General features: G+C 31.8%; 2 protein-coding genes and 1 long non-coding RNA gene across 4 annotated transcripts; 2 read left to right on the top strand and 1 right to left on the bottom strand.

Annotated features, from left to right (window-relative positions):
* The first annotated feature begins 230 nt into the window (after positions 1 to 230).
* On the top strand, positions 231 to 2,548 carry LOC108480692 (uncharacterized). The gene is made up of 2 exons (XM_017783767.2): positions 231 to 1,244; positions 2,028 to 2,548. The coding sequence occupies exons 1-2, from the start codon at positions 629 to 631 to the stop codon at positions 2,228 to 2,230; spliced, it is 819 nt and encodes a 272-aa protein (XP_017639256.1). The 5' UTR covers positions 231 to 628; the 3' UTR covers positions 2,231 to 2,548.
* A 369-nt stretch (positions 2,549 to 2,917) lies between these two features.
* LOC108483304 (uncharacterized) lies at positions 2,918 to 11,117 on the bottom strand. Of its 2 annotated transcripts, XM_017786623.2 has the most exons (9): positions 10,581 to 11,117; positions 9,367 to 9,735; positions 9,031 to 9,290; positions 7,812 to 7,953; positions 7,315 to 7,686; positions 7,105 to 7,236; positions 5,785 to 5,913; positions 5,490 to 5,682; positions 2,918 to 5,402 (listed from the first exon to the last, which is right to left on the bottom strand). In XM_017786623.2, the coding sequence occupies exons 1-9, from the start codon at positions 10,677 to 10,679 to the stop codon at positions 3,271 to 3,273; spliced, it is 3,828 nt and encodes a 1,275-aa protein (XP_017642112.1). In that variant the 5' UTR covers positions 10,680 to 11,117; the 3' UTR covers positions 2,918 to 3,270. The 2 variants fall into 2 exon arrangements, with proteins under 2 accessions (XP_017642112.1, XP_017642111.1); XM_017786622.2 differs by having other exon boundaries at positions 2,918 to 5,682.
* Positions 11,118 to 22,148: 11,031 nt separating this feature from the next.
* Positions 22,149 to 22,733, top strand: LOC128280755 (uncharacterized). The gene is made up of 2 exons (XR_008270891.1): positions 22,149 to 22,227; positions 22,450 to 22,733. It is a non-coding gene; the product is annotated as an uncharacterized LOC128280755 (long non-coding RNA).
* Positions 22,734 to 22,952: the final 219 nt, after the last annotated feature.

Here is a 22,952-nt window from a genome sequence, read left to right as displayed (position 1 = left end):
ATAGCTATAAAATAATAGCAAAATTAATAATAAAATAAGAGTTATATAATATCCAAATAATAATAACAAAATAACAACAAAACATTAGTAAAATGACAATAAAATAATAAAATATTAATTTTTTAAAAGTAAAATACCAAACAAAATTTACAAATTCGGGTCGAGCCAAACTAAATTCAAACCAAAAAAATATTATCCAATACTGAACCCCGTGTCTAAAGTAACCTTATTATTTTGCTCAATCCTATTTTTTGACATATATTTTTTCACTTTTCGAACGAGCTTGTATCGGCCCGGCTAAATATATCCCTAAGTCTTTTCTCTTTCTTCTATCATCATCTTACTCCGACCATCGTCTATCTCCTGTCTCTCGTCTCTACGAATCAGTTTTTCTTTTCTTTTTCTTCTCTTATCATCTCAGTTCTCACCCACCGCCGTGTTCGCTGGTTTTTTGCGGATGTGACCCGTATCCCGTGTCGACACGGTTACGGCACCCCAAATTGCCGAGTCCGGGTAACGAAGCCTAAATCTTAAGGGGGTCAAGCTTTTTCTTCATTAGAAATTGTTTAGTGTAGTGAAACTGCTTGCTTTTGATTATAACCATAATTGAATACAATACTTAGCTTCGATGGGGTCACTCCTAGTAGCTTCCCCTCTACTCCTTCCCTCACTTTCCCGTAGCTTCCTTCCTAAACTCCAATCTCAGCCTCAACATATTAGCCCTCGCATTTCCCTATGTAATCAATACCCTTTTCGCCTTTCATTTCAATCCAGTTTTCCTCGTAAGTCACTATGCTGTCATCGGTCATTAGCAGGGGCTTTTAATGCTTCAAGCGAGGGGACGGTGTCGGTTATCAATATCGAAGATTTTAATGAAAAAGATTGGTCATTTCTTGATTCGGAAGAGTTAAATTCCGAGCAAGCTAAACGAAATATCGACCGCATTACATCTGCCGGAGAAATATCGGAGTCGTCAAGGGTTCTAGTTTCGGTCGGTTCGGAAGGATTTGTGGATCATTTAGTTGAATCATCAACTACCCAATTGTTGCTTGTAGTCCATGATTCTATTTTTTTCTTAGCTGGGATTAAGGAGAAATACGATGAGGTTAAGTGTTGGCAAGGGGAATTGATTTATGTGCCGGAAAAATGGACACCGTTTGATGTCATATTTCTCTATTTTCTGCCTGCCTTGCTATTCGAACTTGACCAAATATTTGCGGCGCTGGCGAAACGTTGTTCATCAGGTAATCCATTTCTAAGTTTTTACTTTTGTTCAGATACTGTTTGCTTGCTATAACTATTTCTGCATATAATTTCATGGTTGGAACCCAATAGCTATGTGTTCTAATGATAGAATGTCGGGTTTGGAGTTCAGACTCTTAGTTTTAGTTATCAGAGTTCAGTGATTGAAAGTGTCAAATAAAACAGGAGGGGAAAAGAAGGCATTTTCACCATTAGAATATCATAGTGGAAACTTCAACCATATGCAAACAAACAAGAAACAAAGGTGTTGAAAGGACCGTAGAAATAAAGATACAATTAGATCTGACATGTCACATGACACTGTATTTCATCAATCACGTCAATTTGGTTAAAATTTTTAATATAATCAATCAATTTGGTTGAAATTTTTAATATAAAGGATTAATTTAATTTTTTATTTAACATATAAGGATTAATTTACTTAATTTTTTAGTAGAGAAGTAAAATGTAATTTGACTCGGCTCAATGGTATTTTTACGAAACAAAGGCTTGGTATATTTTGCAAGTACTAGAATAAGGAGGCAATGCTGCTTCTGTTTTTCATTTTTCTTAAAAGAATTTGTATCCTACACAGTTTTTTCATGTGCGTATGAGGATATTTTTTAGGGATAACAATGGGAAGGGTCGGTTTTTTGCTTGCCTTGATCATGACCCAATTTTTACTTACATATCTGAACACCCTGGCTCTTAACTGTATTTAGTATTTTTAGGAGCTGTTTAAGCCATGACTGCAATATGAGATTGTGAGTGTTACTGTTGTATAGGTGCAAGAGTGGTTATTAGCCATCCCCAAGGGAGGGAAGTGCTAGAGCAGCAACGGAAAGAGTTTCCCGACATTGTAAACGGAAACTTGCCCGACAAAACCACGTTACAGAAAGTTGCAGCTGACCATTCCTTTGAGATGACCGAATTTGTTGATGAGCCTGGATTTTATCTAGCTGTTTTGAAGTTTAGCGAGGCAAATTAGTTAAAAACTTTTTTGGATTTCTACTTAAAACTAGGTGCTTCATTGTTGAATCAAATTAAGTTCGGGTTTTTACTTTTTCATCAAATTAAATTTAGGCAGGTTGGGGTTTGAATTTTTTTCAAACTTGTGTTTATTATTATTACTATTATTATTATTAGGTCTACATAGGTGAACAAGATCCCATACTAACCCAGGAAAGTCTTGGGAGAAAATCTACCCTAATCAATGTCCAAAGTCCAAGCTATAATTGAACTTTACAGGGTTTTTCAAGGATGGTAAATTATTAGTTTGTTAATAGAAACATCTACTTGTTGGAAACTGTTTCTTCTCCTGGAAAGTCCAGCTAGTTATTTTGATTAAATTCGAAAAGCAGATTTGATTTTCGTAATCAACTTCAAATTTGATTATTTATCCTCGAATTCAATTATGAAATCAATACTAAAAACTAAAAATAAAATTGATTAGGTTCAAGCACTAAGATTCTAATAAGTTCGATCTTATTGAGTTCTATTTTTAAAAATTTAAACTGGTTTAATTATATTCAATTAACGTCATTGATTAAAAATGAATTTAATTTGGTTATTTGTGTACAGAGTTCATTTTAAATTCAATACTAATTAAAATTTAAAAAAATTTAAAATCTACTTGAATCAGGGTGCTATTAATAATGATATACGACAAACCATATTTGATATAGATTAAAATCTGAAACAATCTATAATTAAAAAGAAAATAAATCCAAATAATTTCCGAAAAATAAAAACAAAATCTCAAACCTCAACAAAAATATAGAAAGCCCTCAAACCTTAATAGGCACTCTTCCAACATTTTCATTCTCTACATCAAAAATTTAAGGAAAAAAAAAGGAAATGAGAAAATTGAGCAACCATCTAATAAGAAACTATAAACTAAAATTGGGATTTTCTTTCACAGCAAAGACCATTGTATACTGAATTACAAGGTACTCTCAAACTTCCACTTTCTGGGAAATAGGGTAGGGACTGAAATGCCAAACAGTCACCTCTACCTAACTACTTATATTAGAAGAATGAAAACCTTATTCCGTTACTTGCCGCAAACAAACTGTACTCTTCGATAGTGGTCTCTTTTTTATTGCAAGCATGGTCGTTTTCGACATGATAAGCTGAAAATTGAGAAGAAAATTCCCCGGCGATCTCCTCTTTCAGGGGGGCAGGATTGGATTTGCATGCAGTTGAAAGAGCCACCGGCCCACCGAAATGGAACAAGGAAAAGCTAGTGTCATCTGTGTGTGGTTTGGTAGAGACATCATTTTGCCCACCTTCTCCATTTGCTGCTTGTTCAGTCGTATGCAGCCTGCCAGGGGCAAACATCTCAGAATTAACTTCAGTAAAATCATCTTCTTTCCTTGTAACCAGCTTGGGAATCTGTAGTTGATCCTCTGCATACAAGCCATTGGCCTTTGAAACTGGCTGATAAACCGGAACGGGACCAGGATTAAACAGAGGGGTAGCAAAATGCTGCACAGTGCCATATGGCATGCATAAACGTGAGTTCCCATTTACATCATAGCCAAGAGGGCCAGTATAAAAATAGGGGTTTGAAGGGAAAGGCATTAATCCATTGGCTGGTGTTGCTGACCAAGAAACGGGGTTCTGATGGTAGTAACCCATGGTTGAAGGAGCTTGATATACTGGGAACTGTATAGGTTGGTTATGGACTGATGTAAACGTGCCTTGATGTTGAGAACTCATAACAGCAGTCGATTTTTCATTATCAGAAATTGCAACAGTTGTCAGTGGATTTCCAGAAACTTTGTTCCCTCTACTGTCTGGTGAATGCCCAAACAATGCCTGGTATTCCAAAGCAACCCCCCCATTGACATCCTGTTTTTTTTCGATTCCTTTAACCTGACACTCAGAGAAGCCATCTTGAATGCAGACTGAAGAATCTCTCCCATCAGGTGAATGTCCAAACAATGCCTCGCTTTCCAAAGCAATGCCTCCATTGACATCCTCTTTTTTATCAATTCCCTTCACCTGACACTCGGAGAAACCATTTTGAACGCAGCTTGAAGTATCTCTCCCATCTGATCGTTGACTGGCCTCTTCAGAATCTGATGATGAAGATTCTATGTTTCCATTATTTGAAGAGCAGGTATTGCTATCTCCTTCACTAAAGCATGAATAGCAGTTATCAGAACTAGAACTGCTGCTTATCATAGAATGAGAAATTTCTCTCAAGGTAGAGTTTCTATTAGGACGAACTTCAACATCCTCAGATGCAGCATTCAATGAAGACCATTTATCCTGTGCTTCAACATCACAGTTCTCATTTGTTGCAAGGCTTGTGCTTGATGTGTTAACCTTGCTATGATCATGACTGATTTCACCCAAATTTACACTAGCTTCACTTGTGCATGTCTCACCTGATGACTTAACAAAGTCATTATCAAGTCCAGCTCCTTTGTTGTAAGTAGATGACCTCAGAGTAATATCCGTATCAGAGTTGGTCCGGGGGTAATTTCTCTGGACTTCTGTGGGCTCCCAAACTTTATTACCGGAAGGATTGTTTCCTGCAATAATTTTATTTTTTAGCCTTCCACAGTCTTCATGCATGTACTCTTGTTGATTATACTTGTTACCACGATAGACTTGCTTGGACATATCTAATGCAGATTTTGACTTGCTTACAGCCTTGGGTTCTTGGCCTACTCCAGTCACAGAAACATATGGCTCAATTTTGGCTCTGTACTCTTTGTGTTGGCCGCAGCTGCAAGAGTAGATGTCATATCTGTCACTCCGGCTGTTTGGACACTGAAACTTTTCAGGATATTTAACATCACAATTCCGACCATTGGACTTTGCACTGTTTATCCTTAATTGCTTATTTGGTCCATTGATGCTCCTTGAAGGAGCCTCAAAGTTTTCACTTTTATATCTAGCTTCAGATCTATTAATAGGAGCACTTTCTGACACAACAGGAAATCGACGCCGATTGGACCATGTCAGAGATGTATCAAATTGACCATCCTTGCGAAATTTCAATCTCTGTCGAGAAAATTTTGATTGTTCTGTTGGAAAAGAGCCATTCCCATCTTTTACCTTTGTACCTTCTCCATCAGGACTATCAAAAGAGTGATTTTGCAAACTTGATGCCAAATGCCCATCTAAACACTGTTCTCCTTGATCATCTGGATAACCAAGTGTAGACACAATTATATCATTCGTCTCGCACACCGAGTCTCTGCAATTAATGGAAACATTTTCTTCAACCTTACTATTTGGTGAAGATACGTCCTTTGAGAAATCAGGAGTAACGCTTGAGTCCGCACATTTTTTCTCTCTCTCTCTTTCTTTTCCTTTCAGTCTCTCCTTTCTCCTGAGCTTTTTCTCTCGTTCTTTTGTTCTTTTCCTCTCCTTTTGTTCTTCTTCTTCACGCTTTTCCTTCTCTTCTTCTTCGAGAAGCTTCATCTGTAGAATCATTTAGTGGTGGTAATACTTATCAATATCTAAAGAATAGCCTCCTATATCTACTAATATGCAGAAAGGAAAGCATATCCCAATTATACTGACCTGCTTTTCCAATGTAATAATTTCCTTGCAAGCAACATGAACTCGTTCTTCCAGCAGCTTTATTGCAAGGCAAACAAAGATACTGTGTGCATTCTGGCGTGCTGTTCCTTCCCTAAAAGCCTTTTCAACCTGAAAATCAAAATGGGTAAATCATTGATAAAATTTGTAACATAAATTTAGCAAATACGCAAAAGGCAAACAACTGAAGCAATTTGACCCGTATGATTGCTGTGCCACTACCCACAAGAACCACCAAACAAAGTCCAAGTTTTTTCCTACCAAGCTTTAGAATGTTCAACATAAACTCATTTTGACTCTTTGATTCAGTTACTTTAAAGGTCTTTCAAAACTCTTCTTAATCAAATATATAAGCAAACCATTTCTTTAAAGTTTGTGAAATATGGCAATCACCTATATCAAAACAAAGGACCAAAATATGTAGCCTCAAATCTAAATTCATTATCCTTGATTGAAGATGACCTCACTTAAATTAGCAGTTCACAGTGAAACTAGGATCAACCCGCACTTCCACACCATGCATCCCCTGGTGTTTTTCCAAATGATCAAAACCTCTAGTGTGCATTTGCTCCTTTAGACAACAATTGCTTAGAATTTCTTAGAAAGAGGAATCTCTATTAATTATTACCAGAAAATTTGATTTCCTCAAGTAAAAAGTGTGCTACTGCCTCTGTATTAACATGAATGTGAGCAAACAAGAATAAGGTTGAACACCTGCATGGGACTTGTTTGACAATTCAACAAAACTAACAAGATATCATATTAGAATTTGTCCCCAAGCAAGCTTAACAACATGGAGCAAGTTTGGCGTAATACAATCATACTTTTTTGATGATATCATTGCTTGCACAACAAACTAATTGCATTCTTCACTCCAGTAGAGTAGCTATACTGCGATGAACATCCGATGGTAATACTTTTCAAAGTAATTACAATCTTCCCAACTTTATTTATCACTCATATAGGTGCTTTCCGAATATCAAGTTCAAAGCATTTGCCTATCAATCATGAAGTTTAACTGAAGACAATTTTTCGTCTATCATTAGCCCTGCTCCTCTAAAAAGCAAGAGCCAACAGAAAATATTTCAAACAATATTCTTTTGAGAAACAATTGGATGAATTATGATTGATAGCTAGCCCTAATTGACAACATTAGCTCATTTATATGAACCAGATTTTTGTTAACTTTCTCACTATTTCATTCTTCTAAACATAAAATGTTTTTATGTTAATATTTGAAAAGAAGAGCAGCAATATTGCAAGACTCTAAGGCATAAGAAAGGAGAATGGTTGGGAACATGCCTGTTCCTTAAATATAACAGTAGCAGCATCAAGAAGAAACTCTCGAGCAAGTTCAGGACTCTTCGCATGCTTTTGGGGACGGAAGCATTCACCATCGATCTCATTTCCCTCCTTGTCCATGGAATCATCATCCTAAAGAAATGAGTCAAAGTTTCAACATCTCTAATATCCAAACAATTTTTTTCCTAAGCCTAACAAAGTTTGAAATACCTCTTCTTCCTCGACCTCTTCAGCATGCTCAAAAAACCTTCTAATATTTTCACCTCTTGTGATTGTGACATAACCATCTCCAACTACAAGCCTGCAATGCACACATTGTTGGCCCTTAAGTGCATGGGCTTTTACATAAAGTTCAGAGCAGCGGCCATCCAATTTCCAGGCCCTCAGGGTAATATAACACGAACTCAAGCCATCAAGATCCAAACCACGGACTCGAGCACTTCCATTCATGCCAACATTTTCAAATTCCCTAATATCTGATTTTCCTTCCCCAGTTCCAACCGCCCATTCAAAATGATGGTAAGTTCCAATAGTGTCAGCAAAAGTTTGGCGCCAATCAGCTTTTACTGTGTCATCAGATACCTGGGTAGTAGTAAAGAAAAAGTTTAGCCATACATTCATTATGAACAAGTAAATCAAAAGATGAACATATTGTAGTATAATATAGTAGTCAGTGCACTAAAAGGTTAAAGATATGTATGAAGCACCTCATACAGAAAAGCTGTATCTGCAACACAAAACCAACTAGTGCATCGAGGTTCTCTACGCATGCGTTTTAGCTCCTTCAGCTCCTTGAACTCACGGATAACGTTTCTTCTGCAATCTCTGCAAAATCTCTTGCTGTCAAACCTGACAAGAAGACAGAGAAATATTTGACTCCATCCTAACAGCAAATATTTACTGAATTGAAGAAGTAACAAGAGGGGTAATAAGCATGCCGGCAATCTACTGGAGATAACTGATGCAAACAGTGTATGCGCATCTTCCACTACCCATCGTTTCAGGGATTTCAAACTCCAACTCACCCTCCCCGTTCATCTTCCATGAGAATCACTTGGAAACACCAACATTGAAAGAAATCAGACATATTTGGGATAGCTTCAAAATAAAAAAACAGTTTCCATGTCTTCTCACAATCTCTAGATAGCAAGGTTCTATTTTGAATTTATTTTAACAAGGAAAAGAGCCCATCAATTTCATCAAATCCTTAATTCTCCTCTGATAAAGAACTGAACAGCCTACAGTTGACTATTCAGAAGACGGAAGGAAAAATGATAACTAGAGGGGGGGCAGAAACAAAGACAGATCATTTGTTCATAAATCTTGGTTCTAAGATCAAGATGTTTTATTCTCTGAAAGATTGTAGAATTTTCTTTTGATCTCCTTCAATATATAAAAAATTTGGCCGACCTAGTGTCTTGATTAAAAAAATAGGATTAACCATCCTCCAAAGTTAGCAAAACAAATGGGTGAATCGTCAAGGTTGTACTTTCTGGACCTTGAAAGGTTTCGTATAGTGCACAAAAGCCATTAAGAATGCATAAAGCCGAACTACTAAAGCTCAATACATGCTTCCAGGAGTACTAGTTTTATTTCAATAATTATACACGTTTAAAAACTTAACTCTCTTATCTAGGAAATCAGAGGCTCCAAAATTGAATTTACTTCACAGTGCTAATCAGTCATCAATTAGGAGAACACAGAATATCAAAAGCTTGAATGGCTCACAACTGAAACTTTCATGTCTTTAAGATCATCAAACAAAAATTTTGTCCTCTATAGTTCTGACATTCCCACCATCGGTCTTATTTTTCTAGCTCCAATGAGAACCTCTTGATCAATTATCATCTGACTTCATACCGTTTGCCAGCTGAACAATATAGAAAATGAAACACATTCAACCATAAAGAAGAGCCATAAACACACCTGTACATAAGCCTCTCAATAAAATCTTCTTCCTTCATTCTTAAAAGAGATTGCCGAGTTTCTTCTCCAAGAGCTGACCAGAAATCCACCAAGGTGTCACAAGAAAGCCTGGCAGTGTGCAGTGCACATGTTTCTCTTGTTCCATGTCCTCTTCCATAACTAGCAATTCCTTGGCTTATCCAACCCCGACCTCCCCCACCACAAGCATCAGGATAAAGCAATTCACGCTCCCGCTCCCTTGCACGTGCACTATCAAACACCTGATTCAATTAAAACGTCAAAAACTAGAAGAAAGGGGCAAAAATAGTCAGAGAAAACAATCTGATCAATACAAACGTTTTGTAGACCCTTAAATGACTTTGGGCACAAATAGTAGTCAAGAAGTGTCAGTGAACCATCACGAGTTGTTGTCAAACCTCCCCAAGAATGGACAGATGGATCTTGAATTTCATCTTGTGTCCCGTTTGTCAAATTCAATCCGCCACCAGTTCCCTTTTTTGAGGCTCCTGACCTGTTGTAATGAAGGTTACCAGCTACTCCCTCCTGCTGCAAGGATTTTCCATACATGATAATCTGCAAAAAACCTTCAAGCAACAGCCCATTACATCTGGAGCAGTAAATGTTCTTGCGAGCTCGCTCAAAGAGTGTTTGTTTATCAATTCTAAGGAGCTTCTGCCGAGCTTGCAATGACAGCTCACTCCAGAACTACAAAATAAAATCAAAGCTCTTAGTAATATATCAGAAAAATAAAATCAATAAATCACATATTTATAAATCATATCAATTATTAAATTGCATAATCAATACTACCCCTCTTTTTTCTGTAAAGTATGGACCGTGGAGAGCATAGTGCAGAGAAGGCTAGGTCTTGGGTTACACAAAGAGGTAGCTCTAACTTATGCCATAGACCATGCCTCCACCAGGCACAAGGACTCTACCTGTGATTCAGAATTGAAGTTTCACATTCTAACCATTTGGGTGCTCCATCCTAATTAGCTAATAGGAAAAAAAAAAAAAAAAAGCACCGTTTCTGGAATTCCCAATTCTTCAATCACTTTCGTTTTACAGCCAAAAAGATAAAACCGAACATTTATAGCAGCCGGAAGCCACATTGAGCTCAACAAAGTGTAAAAAGAAAATCCACAGTGATGAAGTTAATAATCAAACTTCCAGATTCTATTTCTTCCATCACTCAATTCAAAACCAGGAACAGCACTAAAATTTAAGTGCCTCGGCTCTAAACAAAATTAGGTAACTAATGGACAGCGTTTCTAAGCAAAAGACAGATTTCATGAAACAACAAATAGATTACTAGAGTGAAAATTGGCACATAAACAAAATTAAATTAATTCCATAAACTGGATCTAGTAAACAATTAAAAAAGAATTAAAAATCCAATCAATTAAGATCCAATCAGACCTTAAACTACCCGTCAACATAAACAAAAACCCAATCCAAAAAAATTGATACAATCCAATCCCAATTCAATAAAAACAAAAAAAAAAACCCGAAAAAAAGATAATAAAGCGAAGAAAATTAAAACCGGATACCTTCTGGAGCTGATTGTAGCTAACAACGTCATTTTGCTTAGACCAAAACCCAAATGAGGCATTACTATATTGCTCATTCCTTTGCGCTAATCCTGGCATCCTTTGATTTCTCAAACTCTCTTTGCTTTGCAATCGTTTACCAATCTTTCCATTCCCGCCCTTGAAATCCGTTTTGCGTTACCGGTCCTAAAAGGAACAACCGGTTCGATAAAACTGAATCGGAATTAACGAAATAAAGTTCAAAAAAGAATGAATCGGAGATAAGGAGATGACGATCCAAATCGAATTAAATTTGAGGAAATTCAAAATTAAAAAGGATGGGGTTTGAAGGATTGAGGACAATGCATATTGTTGTTGTTTTTGTTTCCTATTGATTTTGATTTTTTATATGTAATTTGTAAAAGAGAAAATCAGTGAGGGTGAGGGGAAGATTTTGAGAGGAAAAGGATGCTTTGTTTGGGAATGGAAGGACGGTTAAAAGGGAAACAAACTGTTACATTACAGTTTTTAACTATCCCAGGTAAATTTCATTGAACTATTTATATTGCTCTAATAAATAAATAAATAAATATTATAGAGCAACAATTTCTTTTCTTTTTCCCTTTTAATTTCAAAGTTTTCGTGTATTATACTCAATTCTTATACTTTTCCTAAAATATTATCTTCTACTTTGGCTTAAATTTTAATAAAAGTTACAATAAATGGAGTCCTAATTAATAACTATAACTTATTATAATTTTAAGTTTTTTCAAATGTAATTCAAATAAGTTCAAATCCATCATATATATTTTTATAAAAAATTAAAATACCTTCTAATAATATAACTTATTTTAATATGAAAGGTCATTTCGTAATTTCTTAATTGAATTTGTTCTTAATTGACTCACCACACTAATCAAGAATTTTATTAATAGTATTGATATACAATTAAAATGTGCGTAATAAAATTAAAATGTATAAATAAACCAAAATAAAATCTTGGTTAGATGATAAATTTGAAGTTTTTCTAATATAATTAGCATTCGTTTAAATCCCACAATACACATTTTTATTCTTTTTAATTAAAAATATTAAAGTCCCCAAACAATGTATCTTATTTTAAACTCGAAAGTCATTTTTGTTCGAGTAAGTGCTTGATTGACTTGTGATACTAACTCGGGAATTTTATTAATAGTATAAATATACAATTAAAATGTGCATAATGGAATTAAAATGTATAAGTAAGCCAAAATGAAGTCTTGGTTAAAGGATAAATTTAAATATTTTTGTAATGTAATTAGCATGGATTCAAATTCCACAATACATGTCTTTTTTTTATTTTTAATTAAAAAACTAAGGTGTCTTCAAATAATGTAACTTATGTTAAATTTGTAAGGTTATTTTGTAATGTCCTAATCGACTTAGTACTCGATTGACTCATAACACTAACTCAATCATGGATTTTACTAATAGCTAGTATAGGTACAATTGATGGAGGCAATAGAGTGTATATAATAAAATTAAAATGCAAAAATGAATTAAAATAGAGTTTTGGTTAAGTGATAAATTTAAAATTTTTTAATGTAATTGCTATGGGTTCAAATCTCATAATACATATATTTTATTTTTAATTAAAGTAACTAAAGTACTCTTGAATAATATAACTTATTTTAAATACTGAAAAGTCTTTTTTGTAAATTCGTAATTGAGTTGGTGCCTAATTGACTCGTATATTTTTTTCAATGTAATTGACATAAGTTCAAATTCATAATACATATATTTTTATTTTTAATTAAATTAACTAAAGTACCATTGAATAATATAATTTATTTTAAATACGAAAGATCTTTTTATAAATTTATAATTGAGTTAACGTCTAATTAACTCAACATATCAAATCAAAGATTTTATTAATTATATAGATAGAAACATTTTGACTTCCGTTCCTTCTTCCAACTTCACAAAAGAAGAATACTACTAATTTCAAATAATAAAAATATAATAATAAAATAAAATCGAATAATAAAATTGAGCATATCAAATAATAGTGAAAATCAATTTTTTGGTGATGAAAACAAAACTTATAAAATAATACTAAATGTTGATTTTTTTTATTTATGATTCTAAGCAAAGATAAATATAAAATTATAAAAAATAAAACCTAATTACATTCAATAATTGAATAGAGTAAAGATAAATATAAAATTACAAAAGAATAGAATATTAACAATTTTGACATTCAAACAATTTAATTTAATAATATATAAAATAAATAATGTACCTAAAATTATTAATAATATTATTTAAATTAAAATATATTAATATTAATATTCAAATCATGATAAAATTTGATATTATTTTAATATTATTTTAAAACTAAATAACATTAATATAAATTATTCTAAATTAGTTAAGTATTTTTAAATATATTTTGTAATTATATCAATTTTAATTTATTAATAATATTTGAAGAAATTTATTAAAAAAATTAAAAAATAATGTTATAAAAATATTATAAATTTAATATACACAATTAACCCACTGTACAAGAATACAAACTAGTTTAATTAATAATGAAAACTATAGAAATTAAATAGAAAAAGAGATGCGCCACTTGTTATCATTACGCGCTTTTATGCCTTTTTCATATTGTATATAATAGTTTTCTATCTCGATGCATAATTTACTTGTGTATTTTATAAATTTATTATTATTACTTAGATAATAACATATTAATTAAAATTATCAATGAGACAATATTTGAAAGATATAAACAACTTTAAAAATATATTTTAAATTTTAAATATTTGTAATATTATGAATATAATTTATATTGGAAGAAAATTTGAAAATAAAGTTGTTATAATATTTAAGGTAAATTATAAAATAGTCACTTTTGTTTGCCTCATGTTACATTTTAGTCACTTATGTTTGAAATGTTACGTTTTAGTCAGTTATGTAATTATTTTATTACGAAGTGATCACTCTTCCGTTAAGTTCTGTTATCTCCCTAACAGTAATCCTACGTGACAGTCCAACTAGATATTACTGAATCTGCTAATACATACTTCATCAGAATAAAGTATGCATTATTAAAATTAAATTAAAATATTAAATAAGAAATAAAATTATAAAAGAATATGTTATTTGGAAAATAACTATTATTGTAATGAGATGCATGTTTTATTAGGTATAAGTAATTAAAATTTTGTTTTTGTAATATGATACATGCATAAATATATACATATATATATATATAATCATATAGTGAATCTGCTAATACATACTTCATTCGGATGAAGTATGTATTAGCAGATTCAGTAATATCTAGTTAGACTGCCACGTAGGATTACCGTTAGGGAGATAACAGAACTTAACGGAAGAGTGATCACTTCGTAACAAAATAATAACATAAGTGACTAAAACGTAACATTTCAAATATAAGTAACTAAAATGTATCATGAGGCAAACAAAAGTGACTATTTTTATAATTTACCTTAATATTTATATATATAATTAATGATTCAGAATTTATGGCAAGTATTTCTATATTCAACCAAAGTCTTATGTAAATAATAGACAACCAAATTCGATATTTTTTAAGTGAAATATCTTCACTTCTGGCTTTATGGTCACATGTATTTTTTATTATAGAAATATATGGTCCTTTAAACTTTGTTAGTAAAATTCAAAACTCCGTATTAAATAATTTTCTTATTTTTAGAAAGAAATTTTGAATTTCCTTTTCTTTTAACGAAATTTCCACTCCAATACAACTAAAATACCATAAAATTATATTTACCTTGTATCACTTCAATTTCAAGGACATTGTAAAACAATGACGACGTATTTTTAATAAAATATTATCACTACAAAGATATGAAATAATGACGACATAAATTACTATAAAAAATGATGCAATGTGAAATAATGACGACATATTTTTAAAAAATATTATTACTATAAAAATGATGCAATTGAAAAATAACGACATATTTTTAAAAAAATTATTGAGGTTTGTTGACTTTAATCTTTGTTAGTTAAAAATATTTTATAAAATGAAAAACATTTCAAACTAGCTAAAGGTTACAATAATTTTATTTTAATAAAAGTTGTTGCTACTTTATTTAAGGGTGAATAAAGTATTTTTTCACTTTTTCTTGTTGAAATTTCTTATAAAATAAAAAATTAATTTAATTAAAAGCGTATTACTCACTCTTGTATAAAGAAATTGAACTTTTTATTGAAGTGGAGAGGAAGCTTTTTCAGGGTACGCACAGTTTGAAGAGATATACAAAAGCGACGCCGTTTCGTGAGGGCAAAAGAACTAAACGTGTGAGAATCTTGTTGGGCCATTTTTAGGGGCAGGAATCGGCCAGAAAAATGTCAAATCAGACACTACATAGTCAAATTTTACATGTCAATGCCCAACCAAAAACAGCAAGTGTGCTCCTTTATTTTATTTATTGTCGGCGAAATCCAGTAAAAGATAATTATTTTTATGGTAGGATTAATAGGTTATTTTGTATTTGAGTTTTACTTTTTATTAAATATGGTATTTGTAATTTTTTTATTCAATGATAGCAAAAGTTTTACATATTAGTTCGCTGAGATAATGCTGTTAATATTTTAGAGTTTAATTGATTGGTTTAATGGAAAATAATTGTTAATATTATTAAATTTAAATTTTATTATTTTGTTAATAAAATATATTTAATATAAATTGTGAATTTGTTTAATTTTTAGAAATTTATGATTTTGTTTTTGAATTTTAAGATTGATTTGATGAAAGTTAATTGTTAATTTTATTAGTTAATTATGATGATAACTATAGTAAAAACTTTTAAAATGAGAACCAAAACTATCTTAACTATTAGATCAAAATAAACGGTTTTAAACCTTAGATTTTGTATTTATCTTACCTTATTAAAATAAAATTAACAACACCTTATCATTCTTTTTTTCTTTTCATAGTGTATATTAGGATTTTAGATTTAATTTCTTTTTGGGAGCAAAAATATTAGAATGGAAAGTATGAGATCGATTAGGGTTAGTAAGATTAATCAATTTGGGTATATGGTACTTATTTTAATTAAAATTTTGTCAACCATTTCATTCTATAATTTTTGAGAATATGCTTGAAATTCTTTGAGTACTTGAAATCAATCAAAAGAAATGTTCCAAAATTTTTAGAATGAAATGGTTGACCAATGTTTTCAATAAAAATTAAAAAAATAAATCCCTAATACCCAAGTTAATTAATCTAAAGCTTACAACTATTTATTTTGATCTAATGATTAAGATTATTTTAATTCTCATAATTCTCATTTTAAAAGTCTAATCTTATTATTAGCTTGATTTTATCGAATTACCTTTTAATGAGTGAAGTACATATTTACATTAATTTTTGAATTAATATTTTTATTATTATGAAAGAAAAAATTAAATAATTAAAATATTTAATAAAATATATATATCAACATGATTTACTTTTTCTCCGAACATATATAATTTTTGAAATAATAATTTTTACATATGTAACGTTAATAATATTATTTGGAAAAAGTTTTATAGGTTTATAATCATTATATTTTATATAATATTTAAACTTGTTTTTGGGTTAGAGGTCAAACTTCAATAAATAACATGTATTTTTTCAACATCCTATTCGACTTGTTTACCATTTAAGACTTCTTTTATATTAATATTAATTTTAATTTAAAAATAAATTCAAAGTAAAGTTTTAATGTTTTAAAAGCCTGAATGAAACTTGTATAGTTAAAAACAAAATCCACATAATAAAGTTTAATAACAATTTTAACTTACATGAAATAATACTAAGGCAAGGTAATTTTTATTCTCTTCTTAATCTCATGTCAAAGTGTCATGAGCAGCGAATCAAGGCCAATAATGAATGTACACAAATTGTCTTATGGAAGTTAATTGATTAATTGGGGCTCATTTGACTCACTTGAACTGATCCATTTCGTAGAACATATGACAAAGCCCATGTACTTGAAGCTTTAGTAGGTCTAGTAAAACTAAAGTTACCATGGAGAATATTTTGTAATCTTGGGATAAGATTGTATAGTGTTTAAATCCCTTAGGACTCTCATATTATAGATAGGCATGAATCTAAGTCGTTGATGTAATTCAATCTATACCAATGGATCTAGGGGAGCTCAACTATAAATTGAGACCTCCCTCCTCATTTGTATTCATTCAATTCAGATTTACTGAATATATTTGATATCATTTACTCAAACAGCTAATGTGCATTACTTTCTTGTGACTTTTTTAGTTCTTTCGTTGCTTCGTCGCTTTGAGTTTGCTTCCGTTTTACTCCGATGCTTTAAAGAATTTCCTTTGTGAATTCTCACTTTCAAGGGTTAAGTTGACTAAGGCGGATTTGAAGATAAGTTTATGCCTAAGGTCATGCAGTTTGCGAGATTAAAGTTCTACCCCTGTGATAGTTGGTATCAGAAGCTAGTGTCCGGTAAGGCGTCGGTTGAGATGACGAAAGGAGTAAACAATCAGAGTGAGCCTAGGGAGGCTGGGGGGCAGGAAAGCGACCAGATCGAGAGATATGTTGTCAACTTTGGAAGGTAGGGTTTCCCAACTTAAGGATTCCATAAGTGATGTAAGGAATGTTGGATCTGGTGCCTAAGTGTAGTATATTTATTTTGTATACTTATATTTTTTGAACAAATTAATTTAATAATAACATCCATTAATTACATTAATACCCTTTGTATATTGTTTTCAATGTTTTAGCACGCAAAGCAAAATGAAAGCAAATATTGACTCACTAGTTATCTAATATTTAACTAATAGTAAGCGGTATTACGTGATTTGATCCTAATACGAAAAAACGACTTGTATTAGTAGATGAACCTAAACATGTCATTAGTCTAATTGAAAATGAACAAACTGATTGAAAAACGAATATGTCGTTTGTCAAGCCCAATTAGGGAGATACTTTTTTTGAGAATCGGAGTCGATGACTTCCAAAAGATAGAGACATAAATGTGATTGATTGGATTGACAATACATCAAATAGGACCTAAGTAGAATAGATCCTAGATCTGTTTATAGATTCATTCACTTGTGATGTTTATAGTGTAGCGTACCTTAGACCTGAGTGGATGATGGACTATGTATGTGTGACTCGTATGCTTTGATGTAAGTAAAAGCTTGAGTTCAAATAGATAAGGAACTGAAACCTGGTGTGTTGAGTATACAACTTCTGCAGTATGTAGCATCATTCACAATAGTGGAGTCTATAGCCCAACTAATGGGTACATGATAAATGAAAAACAAATGTGGTCACGAGTTGTTTGTCTTTGTGATAAATAACTTAATTACTTTTTTATGGTCATTGACTTTTCATGAAGGAAGATGTAATGGTTACCATGAGGTGAAATAGGATCATATTAGGAGAACAGATTTATCTAAAAGAAATTAAGGATATCATATGAAAGTAATACACTTATGACAAGGTTATTGGATGAACAGTTATTAAATAACTTTCGTAATGGTATATAATTAAGGAGAGCTAAGTCACGATACTTTAGTGGAATGACTTATAAATTATTTGAGCGTTAATTATATATGTCCAATTGGTCCCTCTGCCAGCTTACTGAAAAAAAATTCTATGTAGAACCAAATGGACAAAAATGAATAGAAATGATGAATTTAGAGAAATGGATCGCATTCATAAATAAATGCGTTAAATAAATGCGTTTTCTCACTAAGTATGGAACTAACTTAATTAAGTTAAAGTTTTCAAATTATATTAAATAATTAAAGTTCAAAAATGAAATTAAATTAATTAATCATTATAAATACAATTGAATAAGTATGTTAAATATATTTTGTCATAGATTCTTTCATGATAAAGTTGTTATGAGTTTGACAAATAAGAATTTAATTGAGAAAATTGTTTTAATTAAATAAGTTAATAGTATAAATAATATTTACTTAGAGAAATAGAAAACAAGTATTGTGTGAGATTAAATTATAAAGTGTTGGATTAAAAGTCTAGTAAGCACATATAATTAAATCCATCTCAAAAATAGAAGGTTAGTAGAATCGGGTTTGTCAATTGAGAGAGAGTGGCCATACTCTAATTTTTTAGATTATTTGTGCGTTTTAAGGAAATAAATGAGTTAATGATGGTCTGTTGGTTAAGTATTAGTGGAGCTATCATTGAAACCTAAGTTCAAATCCCTTCTCTTGCACTATTTTTATTATTTTACAAATTTTGCATCAAACTGTAGTATGTGACACGCTTTATTTTTAAAATAAATATTGTAAAATTATTTCAAGAATGAGAAAATAGCCCAATGGTTAAAAGAAATATAAGAAAACATGGAATTAAATTAAGCATGGAAAATAGATTTAATAGTCGAGAATAGACCCTCTCTATTTTTGGGAAGAGTAACAATATCTTAAAGTTGTGTATCTATGTTTAAGAAGAAGTAAAACACTTCTTAAATTGTATAAGTTTATTTCAACTAGAAAAACAAACTCTTAGTCTAACTAGAAGTATAAGGGTGACAACCCTAGTTAATGTTACTTGGGTTTGTCGTCCCTCCCTTTAATATAAGGGGCTTATGAGCCTCTCCCATATTAGGTCTAATTATAAGTAATTCTCGGACTTTTAACCCATTACTTTATAATTTGATCCAACCCAATATTTGTTTTTCTATTTTCCAAAATAAACATATCAATTTATTTTCTATTAAATAATATTCTCAACCTAATTCTAATTCCGTTAAAATCATGACGACTTTACTGTAAAAGAATCTATAAAAAAATATACTTAATATTTCTACATTCAATGGGTTTACTATGACCAAATCATTCATTTCCATTTTTAAACTTCATTTAGTTCAAAAAGATAAATTCATTTTCGGTCATTTTCATTTTTCATTTTCATTTTATTTTTGGAGAAAACTACATTCATTTTCAAATGATTCTATTTCTCCATTTTCATTTTTATTTTGGAGAAAACCATAATAATTTTCGAGTGTTTCCTATTTCTCCATTTACACCATCTCTATCCATTTTTGCTCATTTAATTTAACATGCAATTCATTTATAGTTTCAACAAACTTAACAAAAGGACGGATTCAACATATGCAATTAGGGCTCAAATGATTTATAATTAAGTTTCAACTTTTCTCCTATTAATTATAAACTCACTGATTCATGAAGTCATTCCAATATAGTATCGTGACTGAGCTCTCCCTAACGATATACCATTACGAAAGCAACTCGATCAATGACCGTCCAATAACCTTGTCATAAGTGTGTTACCCTCATAGGATATCCTTAATCTCTTTGGGATAATATCCGTTCTCCTAGTATGATCATATTTTATCTCATGGTAATCATTACATCTTTCTTCATGAAAAGTCAATTACTATCAAATAGTAATCAAATTATTCATCACAAAGAAAAACAACTCGTGGCCACTTTTACTTTTCATCAACCATGTAATACTAATGAGAGGATATCATTTACCCATGTCTTCGGCTATGAATTTTGCTGTTGTGAATAACACTACATATTGCAGAAGTTATATACCCAATGCACCAACTGTTGGTTCCTTATCTATTTGAACTCAGGCTTTTACTCACATCAAAGTATACGAGTCACGCATACATAATTTGTAATCTATTTAGGATTTAGGTATGCTGCACTATAAACGTCGAAAGTGAATAAATCCATAACTAGATTCAGGATCTATTCTTTTTAGGTCCAGTCTGATGTATTGTTAGTTTAGTCAATCATATCTATATATAACACCCCTTACTTGTATTCGACGCCGGAATAGGGTACGAGGGGTTACCGGACATAAACTCACACAATCATACAAAGTCGGGCCATAAAATTTCCATCCAAATTAAAACTTTTCATTCACATGTATATCGTCCCTTATATGGGCCATCGAGGCCTAAAACATACATTGGGTGTGGTTCGAGACTATACCGAGAATTCTTAGAACTTATACAATACTTAGAAAATTTTTCTATTTTGGAGGGTCACACGCCCGTGTGGGTAGGCCGTGTTGTAATATCCTGATTTTGGGCCTAGTCAGAATAGTGGTTTTGTGACCACAAAATCCGAGATATAAATAATTATTTTATGATTATTTTAAGGTCTATGATATGATTGCATGATTGTGTGAAAATTTCGTGAAGAAATTTTATGCATAAAGTGCTTAATTTGAAATTTGGGACTAAATTGAATAAATTGCAAAACTTGTGTTCTAGAAGTATTTTGCATAAAATTGAATTAGATTATTAATTAGAGGTCCTTAAAGAGTAATTTTACCAATTTCTAAGTCTATGGACAAAAATTGGACATGGATGGAATTTTGGAAAGTTTAGTAGTAAGGGCATTTTGGTCATTTAGGGTAAAATGAATTAAAATACAAAATTAAAAGCCAATTTTGCTCATCTTCAACCCCATGGCCGAATATAGCAAGGAGAAACCATGGCTAGGGTTTTCAAGCTTCCAAGCTCGATTGTAAGTTCGTTCTAGCCTCGTTTTTAATGATTTTTACGTTTTGGAGTCCGGTTGCTCGATTTAGCTTATGCTAGCAATAATTTAACCTAGGGTTTATATTTGGAAAAATACCCATAGGTGAAATTTGTGTATTTTGGTGTTTTATGATAGAATATGAGGTTTTAAATTATGTTAGACAACTTGTGCTACTCGGTTTTAAGTGAAAACGAGCAAAAGGGCTTAATCGGTAAAAATACCTAATAGTCATAAGTACATGTTAGAGTGAGAATTTGATGTTGCCATAGAAGGAAAAATGATCAGCATGTCATAAAACATAAGAAAATAGGCTGAATTTTAATTTACGAGCTTTGGGGAAAAAGTGTAAATATGCAAAAGTTTAGGGCAAAATTGTAATTTTTCCAAAATATGATTTTGGGTCAATTTGAATAATGTGAGTCCTAATTAGACTATATTTTAAATGATAGAGCAAGGAAAACTGAAATTGAGGCTAAAATGGGGAAAATACCAAGTGGTGGACGAAATGATAAAATAGCCATTTTCAGATACGAGGTAAGTTCATATGTAAATGTTGGTAACATAGTTATTATTTTAAATGTTTTAATGTTTTTAAATGATATGATAATTATTATGAAATATTATACTTGTGATAATTGTTTGATAATATGTCAAATTATGTGATATACTTGGAAAATGTGAAATACTACCGAGTATCGATATCGGCATTCCGTAGAAGATGGTTGAGACACATGATTGGGAAAAGGTCCGTTGAACCTCGTGAATGGATTAGGATACAAGTGACATGTCACTGGGATATTTGGGCATCCGAACTCGTTGAGTTGAGTCCGAGTTCACTTATGGATGCGACGTCCGAACTCGTTGAGTTGAGTCCGAGTTCGTGAGATGTAACTAGGCATCCGAACTCGTTGAGTTGAGTCCGAGTTCACTTATGGATGCGAACGCCGAGCTCGTTGAGTTGAGTCCGAGTTCACTTATGGGCGGGTTACATGGTAGCTTGGCTACATATGTGGCACTTATGTGCAAGTTATCCATGTATCCGAATTATATTCCGATGTGTTCAACGGGTAAAGTTCTACTCAAATGGAGGAATACTCAAGATGAAAGGGACGTATTGGTAAGTGTTGTGAAATGGATACTTTGAACAGGTATGTACTTAACCCTCGGGTTGAAAACTCGATATAACAACAATATGGTAAGATGATAAATGAAAAGGTGATATGAATGTCTTGATTATGCAAATGATGTTTTATGTTTGCTTATATGGTTATGTTACTTGCTATTTGCATGTGAGCTTACTAAGCATTTATGCTTACTCCCTCCTTTTCATTCCTTGTAGTGTTGACAAGCCAGCTCGGAAATCGGAAACGGTCGGAGGCACGCTCACACTATCCGTATACCATCTTGGCATAATGGCTTGTATATTTTGAGTATGGCATGTATAGCATTATAATCATTTTATATGTATGGTCTTATGATATGGTTATTGAGTGGTATGGAAATAGAAATGCTTGGTAATGATTAGCCATTGGAATGGCTAATCATGATCATATTTGGTATTATGTATGTCAAATTGCTAGCTAATCCATGGAAACCATGAAATAGGTAAAATTTACCATAAAATAGATTCAGACAGCAGCAGTGACGTGAGTTTGAAAAATCACTAAAAATAGTAGAAATGGAATTAAATAATGCATAAGTTATGGAATCGAAGCTTGATGAGTCTATTTTCATATGGAATAAGCAAAACAGGTATATGAGCTATATTTTATGAGATGTTTAAATTTTTGTGAAACACGGCCAGAGCGATTTCTGGATCCCCTGTTCTGACTTTGGAAATTC

Source organism: Gossypium arboreum, chromosome 1 (assembly GCF_025698485.1).
Source record: "Gossypium arboreum isolate Shixiya-1 chromosome 1, ASM2569848v2, whole genome shotgun sequence".
In the NCBI taxonomy this organism is placed as follows: Eukaryota; Viridiplantae; Streptophyta; class Magnoliopsida; order Malvales; family Malvaceae; genus Gossypium; species Gossypium arboreum.
This window is presented reverse-complemented; position numbering and strand designations above follow the sequence as displayed.